We start from the raw sequence: 9,430 nt of genomic DNA on the forward strand, positions 1-9,430 counted from the left end.
ATCCCTACTTGTCACTCAGCAGCAACTTGACKTGTGTAATTTTGGAGAATATAAATTAAAAACTGGCATTAGAAAAATATATTCAGGGCTTTGGATTGGTTTGTAGTATTTATGTTTCATCATAGTTGGCATAGACCTTTCCCCCTTGTTTCCACTCATTGTATTTTCTTTTCAGTGCGCCATAATTCATTCAACAAACCTTTCCAAGCATCACACTATAAGCCTTAACGTGTTCATTTAACCACAGATCAAGATTTACCAATGCATGTGCACACCATCAACTGTTCACCGTTATCTAGTTAAAATTCTCCACTTGCTTTTTAAAAGTTGGCTGTCGCTCCAAGTCATTAATTTGTCACACCGCTTATTGTATTTTTGCCACAGCTTTATGGCAAGATGATCCTGGTTGTTGTGCTAACACACGTTGCTTGTTACATCATTTTTGTTAAGTATTATTGATGAAACGAGAAAGTCACTGCTCATTAATAAAAGCTTTAGCTCACTAAATTAATCCTCACTAATAAAACACAAAATGCAGGTGAGTGAACTTCTTATAAACAGCTTTGGTTTGTTTCTCAAACATCATGAAACACACTTGGTTTTAACTAATGGTTAATCAAAATTATTATTGGCTAACCTTTCAGTTCTTGACTAAAACTCAGTGTTCAAACTGTACCACTCACTCTCACATAAGTCTTTACATTTCTGTTCAGTTATCCTTTAATTTGACTTAAAAGGAGATGTTTACTTAACATTTTCTTTCTGTCAACTACTACTTTGTGTGTCTGTGTGTGTGTTAGCTGTTCAGTTGGTCATCCATATAAACCTATATTTGTTACAAATAAGTCTATTGAACATTTTAAAAGATCATAATTCACAGATCATAAGCTGGTKGAAAGGATAACCCCCAACTAGGGTTGGGCATAATCGTATCGTGGGCAATTAATCGTCAGAAAAACATTAGATTATTTTTTTAGCACTTGAMGATTAATACGATTAATACCACCAGGCAGAGTCCGCTCTGTGCTCCTCTCCGCTTCAAATATGATGAACATAAAAAAAGTGTAATTTATTTATCAACACAATTTAACATTGTATGTATAGCCTGAAGTCTGTAAATTAGACACAGTTTGGAACAGATTTTTCTGAAGAACAAATCTTTCCCACTAAATTGGTCATAAGAGACTGCAGGGGATTAATCGTCAAATTAATCATTAACAACTAAATACGACAATCGTGATTAATTTTTTTGTCTACCCTGAACTTGTTCTTCTCAGTTTCATATTTCAATCATTGTAGTTCTAAATGCACAAGTGTTCAGCAGTGTTTTTATTGGCACATCATCATTAGTTTATATTGAACTACTGTGCTACTTGCCTCTAAAGACCAAAATTAGTTTTTACCTCTTTGTTCTTCTGACTTTCTTGATGAAACACTTTCTTACCACAGCATGCTCCGTGTCTTTGTCTATCACTCTTGGCATCTTCCTACAGTGATTACGTTTTAATTTAAACTTCATATATTAAATCAAACTCTGGTGTGTTTCTCTGTTAGTGCACAAACACTTTTTATAAACTAACTTTTTCCACTGGCCTGGTTCCTGCTTTCTCTCATTTTTAGCGGCTAAAACTCTTCAGATCTTTAACATTGAGATGAAAAGCAAGATGAAGGCGCACACCATGACTGACGATGTCACCTTCTGGAAGTGGATCTCCCTCAACACAGTTGCTCTTGTGACTGACACTGCTGTGTACCACTGGAGCATGGAGGGGGACTCACAGCCTGTGAAGGTCTTTGACCGTCACTCCAGCCTGGCAGGATGTCAGATCATCAACTACCGAACTGATGCCAAGCAAAAATGGCTCCTCCTTATTGGTATCTCAGCTCAGGTGAGTTTATTGTAAAATCTAGAAAGTGACCATATGTATAGATGTTTGCCTAAATGTGTTAGTTTGTTGGTGTATTTGTGTCATGTATGTTTGGTTTTGCAGCAAAATCGAGTGGTAGGAGCCATGCAGCTGTATTCTGTGGACAGAAAGGTTTCCCAGCCCATTGAGGGCCATGCTGCCAGCTTTGCCCAGTTTAAGATTGAGGGTAATGCAGAAGAATCAACTCTGTTCTGCTTTGCTGTCAGAGGCCAGGCTGGAGGAAAGGTAACTTCTTGGTCACATTTGGTAATAGAAAACATTAGTGTAGCTGTCGTTGAGGTTTTTCTGTATTTTTTGACCTAGCTGCACATCATTGAAGTGGGGACACCACCAACTGGTAACCAGCCATTTGCAAAGAAAGCAGTAGATGTCTTCTTTCCTCCAGAAGCTCAGAATGACTTCCCTGTGGCCATGCAGGTAGGTGTCAACTCTTATCCATTGTCTTCATTGTACACTGAAACATGGTTCAAACTCAAGTTTGTCTTCTTCTACAGATGTTTATGGAGTTGCCAAATACACATTATAATAAGCCTATGACAGCAATGGGGGAGAAATAAGTTTTAAAGGGTAAAAAAACAGCTAGAGCACTTATTTTGATTTCAATCTTTTCACAGATAAGTGCAAAGAACAATGTGGTTTTCCTTATTACCAAATATGGCTACATCCACCTGTATGACCTGGAGACAGGAACCTGCATCTACATGAACCGCATCAGTGGGGAGACCATCTTTGTCACTGCCCCACATGAGGCCACCTCGGGCATTATTGGGGTCAACAGGAAGGGACAGGTAAGAATTCCAGCCAGGGCTTATCCTATCTGCTCATGTTGGTCCTTAGTGTGGCTGCGTAGCCTTTTTACTGTCACAGTACAGTTGTGCTGCTCACACCATCCACCTATCAGGTATTTTTAGTGTACACAGTCTAGTGCATATATATCTTGTTTTTATGAGCTGTCACATGTTTGGCATCTGTTTCTGATTGKTAGCCCCCACAACACCAAACATCAGTTGTGGCAGAAGCATTTGTTTGTTTATCAGGCAAGTTCAGGCAGCTAGGAGGCAATCTAAATAATCCAAGGTATAGTGTTTCACACACACAGCCTGGAGGGTTGTGTGTTACAGATATTTGTAAAGCTGAACCAGAGAAGGAGAACTGGATACAGCCATCTGATGAATAATGTTCCTACCAGGCCACACACCACATGAATAATTTAGTGAAGTGAGGAAAGCCGATCGAAGGTGGGGCTGAGGGCAGTCAAATATGTTTGTGTAGACTTGTAAATAGGCTGTGATCTGAGAGGGAAWAGGCTACTGACCTGACCTCTCATCGCTAACAGTTATGTAGGGTAGATACCAGCAAAATGGGTAACCTGATACAAATGTATTACTGCAGTACTACATACAARTATTCATTCAAATTAAATAATTTGATCATATACGGTCTTCTTTTTGTCTGGACTGCATGTATATGGTAGATTCACTGGAAAAAAAAGGGTCATTCCACGCCAAATCCCCCAATGGTTTTACCCCGACCACCGGACTTTTTCTACAAAATGAGCATACCACCTATTTTCAAACCACTGGTTTAGATGACAAATACAGGTGTAAATTTCAGGAAAGGTTAGACTAAATATAAGATAGGCCTCTAAGAATGTTTTTTTACAAATCAGGTTAATCTACAGAAAATACAATTTTGATAAAAAAAAAATATACTATACATATTCATGTAACTATGTACATCATAATGCATTTTATGGTTCATTTTGTCAGTTTTTTATTTATTTAAAAAAATTTGTATTTTTTTTATGAAAATTTCTCCTTAACAAAAACATATTGCCATGTTGAAATGTTTTTTTGATAATTAATTTCAGGAAAGGTCATCTCAAGGTAGAGATGATATATTGGTATGGGCCGATAKTAGTCATTTTTTAGAATATCGGTATCGGTCCGATATGTAAAACTGGGCCGACATTAACGTCTGAAATTGATTTCCCACTTTTTATCTTTGTGTTTGTGTTTTGGGAGGGGAGATGGTTGGTTGAGTGGCATCTGTTTGATCATGGTAGTGATACTGACGCTGCGTAGCCAAGAATAACTAAAGTAAGGAGCCGTGTCACAGGTCTTGTTTATTTACCTTATCAAAATAAGACCCAAGTGTGTTTGTGTGTATTTGTATAATATAATTTGTTTGTGTAATATCTGTAAATATTGGTTATCGGCCTTAACRGCAATAATTATATTAGATATCGATATCTGCTGAAATTTTCATATCTGCACATCCCTATCTGAAGGTCATGTGATCCACAAGGTCAGTTTCACTGCCATAGGAAAGATCAAACTAAACGTGCTCAGCGGTTTGGAATCATCATCAAATTCCCTTTCCAGTGATACAAAGACTGTGGAAACTGACCCAGTAGTTCTGGAGATAACTGAGCATGAATGTAGGCGTATACACCAATTTTCATAGAAAATTTAAAAGTTTGGGTGGCCATGCCTCTGGAACCACTGGTTTGAATGATCACATTTTGCAGATACAATTGACAAATGTCCACATTTTCATTAGAATTTGAGATTTTTAGTTTTTAATTAATTAATTAATTTTATTTATTGATTGATTTGACACGGAATGACCCATTTGGTCTTTTAGTGCCATGCAGAACTAGTGCATTGTGTGCATTGTGCTGTAATTTATAAATGAAAAAAAAATCATTAAATGACAAAAGACCCTTTGACACATGATGCAAATAATGTCAATTTCTTCAAGTATTTCTTCCTCTCTTTCACAAAGTTCAACTCTTCAAGACAATATTATGGCGGTCATCTTATTTTAAGTTTTTCCTCAGTTTTTTTGGATTTATGTCTGGGTCAGTGAATCATTTGATACTTTGCTCATGTGTCACCTGATCTTGTTTGCTGTCTTGAGAATAGTGACTGTAGTTTSTTGGTTGCTTTTCCTCTCCAGGAAACTTTGTGCTGTTTAATCAATACAGATATGTTGGAAATTTGTCTTTCAAGCTTTTATTTATATATTTTCTACCTGGATTACTGAGATGCATCAGGACAAGATTTTATGTTTTATAAGTCAGAAAAACTGGACAATTTTTCCGTTTTAATTCCCTACCTGCTCCTTCAGGCTTCCTGCAGATCCTTAAAAAGCATTAAAAGACATTGAATTCATCAATCCAAAATAAGGCCTTAATTAGCCTTGAAAGGTCTTAAATCAGTCTTTCAGAGGTCTTAAAAACATTGGAGCTAAATGGGATTATTGTAATTCATCTCAAATTTTAAAATAATTGGTAATATTTATTTGGTTTTTAAAAATAATTTACTGAATGCCTCTCAGAGGCATTCAGTAAATTATTTTGTTAAAGTTAAAAAAAAATTGTTTTGTTAAAGTAAACATTTAGGTAAAATTGTCGCTAATTTTTTGGGGGGGGTTTGTCCTGATGCATCTCATCTTAATCTTTTTTGAAATTTTTTTTGTTTCGTATTGTTTTTTGTGAAGTTGGTGTTAAAATAAATTGTAAGTGGCATTAAAGAGGTCTTAAAAAGTCATAAATTTAGCTTGTTTTAAGCTGGAGGAACCCTGTCCTTRGATATCTTGGATGGAGACGTAGTCCACTAAAAATCTTACAACTTCCAATGTGTTGTTAATTTTTTCATTATTATTTAAACTACTTCCAAATACTTAGGTTAGTGACATTGCTGTCATATAAAATCTGTAGCATTGATAAATTGGACTTTAGATGGACCAACAACATTTGTACTGAGCGTGAATGGTAAATGGACTTTTCTATGCTAACACATTTATTCAACTGAGCTTTCTAAATGTGTCCATTCCTTTTTACTGGATGAATAAAAACAATTCTTGATACAGTTTTAAGAAGTATAAATTTTAACAATGTTGATTGGTTTTGATTGAAATATCTTTACACTTTACTGAAACATTTTCTGTTTTAACTCAGGTGCTGTCTGTCTGTGTGGAAGAGGAAAATATAATCCCGTACATCACCAACGTGTTGCAGAATCCAGACCTCGCTCTGCGTTTAGCCGTACGCAACAACCTCGCAGGAGCTGAGGAGCTCTTCGCTCGCAAGTTCAACAACTTGTTTGCTGCCGGCAATTACTCTGAGGCTGCCAAAGTTGCTGCTAACGCACCGAAGGTATCATTCCTGCTTCCTGACAGCCTGGGGCATACAGTTTGTTTAAAGATATCGCCTGTTGTATGCTTGTTTTATTGACTCCTATTTAACTATACTATACAACATTAAAAACATCAAATTAAACAATACAAAATGACTCAAGTGTCTTAAAATGCACTAACAGAAATATTATTATTATTATATATATTTTCTAATACTGATTATCTTTTTTATGTCCTGTTCTCAGCATAATTGTAATGTTTTTCTTTCCAGGGTATTCTGCGCACCCCGGACACCATTCGTCGCTTCCAGAGTGTTCCCACTCAGCCCGGCCAGACCTCGCCCCTGCTCCAGTACTTCGGTATCCTGTTGGACCAGGGCCAACTCAACAAGTACGAGTCCCTGGAGCTCTGCAGGCCTGTCCTCCAGCAGGGAAGAAAACAACTGTTGGAGAAGTGGCTGAAGGAGGACAAGGTATTGTAGGCCTTCATGCTGACACACACACACACACACACACACACACACACACACACACACACACACAGAGGCATTTCCTGAAATTCTTGTTTTGTTTACATAACTTTCTTATCACAGAAAGTACGAGGTCATCTGATTTGCTGATATTTTTTCCTCTGAAATGATTTTTTTTCAGTCAGTGAAGTAATTTTCTTAGTTATAAAAATAAGTTTTAAATGTTCATAATTTAATTTTTTCACTCATTATTTGATGTGATTGATGGTTTTTGTCAGAGGGGGAAAAGATGATTGATTTAAGGACAAATTGATGTAAATGGTATTTTCTGGTTGTAAATTGCAGTTGGAGTGTTCAGAGGAACTGGGGGACCTGGTGAAGGCAGTGGATCCCACCCTGGCTCTCAGTGTGTACCTGAGGGCAAATGTTCCCAACAAGGTTATTCAGTGCTTTGCAGAAACCGGACAGTTCCCAAAGATCGTCCTGTATGCTAAGAAGGTACGAGAGGTGTCCTCAACATACCTGTAAAAACTGCCTCATAGAGTTTAGTGATATTTGTCCATTACTGGCTCTCCAAACCCTGGTTCTAATAGTTTTTGCTTTAACGTTGGTTCCAGGTGGGCTACACCCCAGACTGGATCTTTCTGCTTAGGAATGTGATGCGGATCAACCCAGACCAAGGCCTGCAGTTTGCACAGATGCTTGTCCAGGATGAAGAGCCGCTGGCAGACATCACACAGGTCAGAAAAAAACAAGGAATTTCTTATCATTGCATGTTTTTACAGATTATATTAAAAATAAAATGGAGATTGTTTTATCTTTTTGTGAAATATATTCAGAATTAAAATTTGGGACCAACAAAGTTTTTTTTCTTTTTTAACTTCCTTTTCAAAATCCATTCAGTTGACTTTTCAGATCCCAGTCCATCAGAGTCCTTCCTCTTTTCTTTGAAGGCAAAAGATTTGATTCATATTTTGTGCAACAACTGTGAACCTCAGCTGCTTGTGAAGGAAATGGACGACTTCCATTACTTCCTGCCCCAGCAGAGTTACTGCAGTGCAAATGTAAACTGCTGAGAGCTTCCTTTGTTGCCTAAAATGCTGTGGTGGCGTGTCATTTATCATTGAAACAATATCATCTGTCCCTATAATTTCTTAACTTTGTACACAGACTCAAAGGATTGATAACATATCTGTAGGTTTTTGTTGAGCTATGTACTCATCATACAGGGGTTTTAACAACATACTGCTGTACTAGCTGACAGGTATGAGGCCTGTTTTCTTAGGGTTAAATTGATCATTTATTTATATTGATAAACCAAGTTAAGCAGTKGTCTCAAAGTCAATGTGAGGGATTTATCAGGTCTGACCTCCTGTTTGGATGATCACCAAGGGAAAAATGTTTCTGCTTTTGTATTGAAGTTATGAAGTTGGTTAAAGTATTTACTGCATTTGCAGTCAAAGGTCTGAATAGAAAAGCATGAAACCAACACTAGAATTAAGGAGATTTTTTTTAACCCACAACWTGACAAAATTATTGACTTAGACCAACTTATTTTGTCAGTAAGGTCAGGATGAACTGGATTTATTGTTTCCTTCATTTTATAAAGTGTTGCTCATTTCTTTTCTACATGGTTTTTCATGAGTATTTTTGTTTAGTTTGTTTTGGTACATTGTGTTTTGAAGTTTTAACAGATCACCTTTGTGTGTGTGTATCGCCTCAGATTGTGGATGTGTTCATGGAGTACAACCTGATTCAACAATGCACCTCTTTCCTCCTGGATGCTCTGAAGAACAACAGACCCTCAGAGGGACCACTGCAGACTCGCCTCTTGGAAATGAACCTGATGCACGCCCCACAGGTGGATCAGTCTGCCTGGCTTAATTAAACCAAGGTCCGTTACGCAGGAAGGAATGTTTGATCTTTTGTGTTTTGGTTGTAGGTTGCTGATGCCATCTTGGGCAACCAGATGTTCACCAACTATGATCGTGCCCACATCGCCCAGCTGTGTGAGAAGGCTGGACTCCTTCAGAGGGCACTGGAGCAYTACACAGATCTGTACGACATCAAGCGTGCTGTGGTGCACACACATCTTCTCAACCCAGAGGTACTTATTGGCTCTACTTAAAGCCATGTTTCATTTTTATCATGTAGCCTTGATGATCACATGTTTTCTCCACCTCAAGTGGCTGGTCAACTACTTTGGCTCACTGTCAGTGGAAGATTCAATGGAGTGCCTCAGGGCCATGYTGTCGGCCAACATCCGTCAGAACCTGCAGATCTGTGTCCAGGTGGCTTCAAAATACCACGAACAGCTCACCACTCAGTCTCTCACTGAACTCTTTGAGTCCTTCAAGAGCTTTGAAGGTGAGGTCTCCTCCTCATTACTGTCATGTTTAGAGTACAATCATGTTACACAACCAACATCACTGTTATGTTGAAGCCATCCTTCAAACTGGATGTTACGCTCTGTAAAGGAGCGTTTTGTCTGTGTGTCACCAGATTCTGTGAAATCTGTGTGACATCATTGTGCAGTGTCTACACAATGCATCTTAGAAAACTTCACAAATCAAGTTTGGTACCAGACACAAATAATTTCTCTGCACACTTGAATGAGAGGTTAAAATAAAGCCAGGTGTGACTCATCACAAAGCTGAAGAGCAAAGTAGCAATTTAATTACAGCACATTGATTACAATTCTGATTAATCATTCTAATTGAGATTGTGACACTAGCTGTGTTTCCATTCACCATGAAAATGCACAAATTAGAATTTCGAAAATAAATTTGCTCAATGGAAACACGTCAATTTTGAATAAAATAGGTTTTTTGACAAAATGTTTTTGCACTAGGATGAGGTGGTTTTTCAGACGTAACTAAATTGGTGTTTT

At 37.7% G+C, this 9,430-nt stretch overlaps 1 protein-coding gene across 1 annotated transcript in view; it reads left to right on the forward strand.

The window, feature by feature from the left end:
• Nucleotides 1-1,620: 1,620 nt before the first annotated feature.
• LOC106525909 (clathrin heavy chain 1) overlaps nt 1,621-9,430 on the forward strand; it is a gene marked incomplete at its 5' end in the record, with an annotated part of 22,807 nt that continues 14,997 nt past the window's right edge. The window contains 11 exon segments of the mRNA XM_014020293.1: nt 1,621-1,889; nt 1,992-2,153; nt 2,232-2,345; nt 2,543-2,716; nt 5,893-6,090; nt 6,343-6,543; nt 6,886-7,038; nt 7,158-7,280; nt 8,264-8,401; nt 8,483-8,647; nt 8,727-8,907. Coding sequence (XP_013875747.1) covers nt 1,621-1,889; nt 1,992-2,153; nt 2,232-2,345; nt 2,543-2,716; nt 5,893-6,090; nt 6,343-6,543; nt 6,886-7,038; nt 7,158-7,280; nt 8,264-8,401; nt 8,483-8,647; nt 8,727-8,907 — 1,878 coding nt within the window.

This window comes from Austrofundulus limnaeus, unplaced genomic scaffold, assembly GCF_001266775.1.
Source record: "Austrofundulus limnaeus strain Quisiro unplaced genomic scaffold, Austrofundulus_limnaeus-1.0 Scaffold247, whole genome shotgun sequence".
Lineage (NCBI taxonomy): Eukaryota > Metazoa > Chordata > Actinopteri > Cyprinodontiformes > Rivulidae > Austrofundulus > Austrofundulus limnaeus.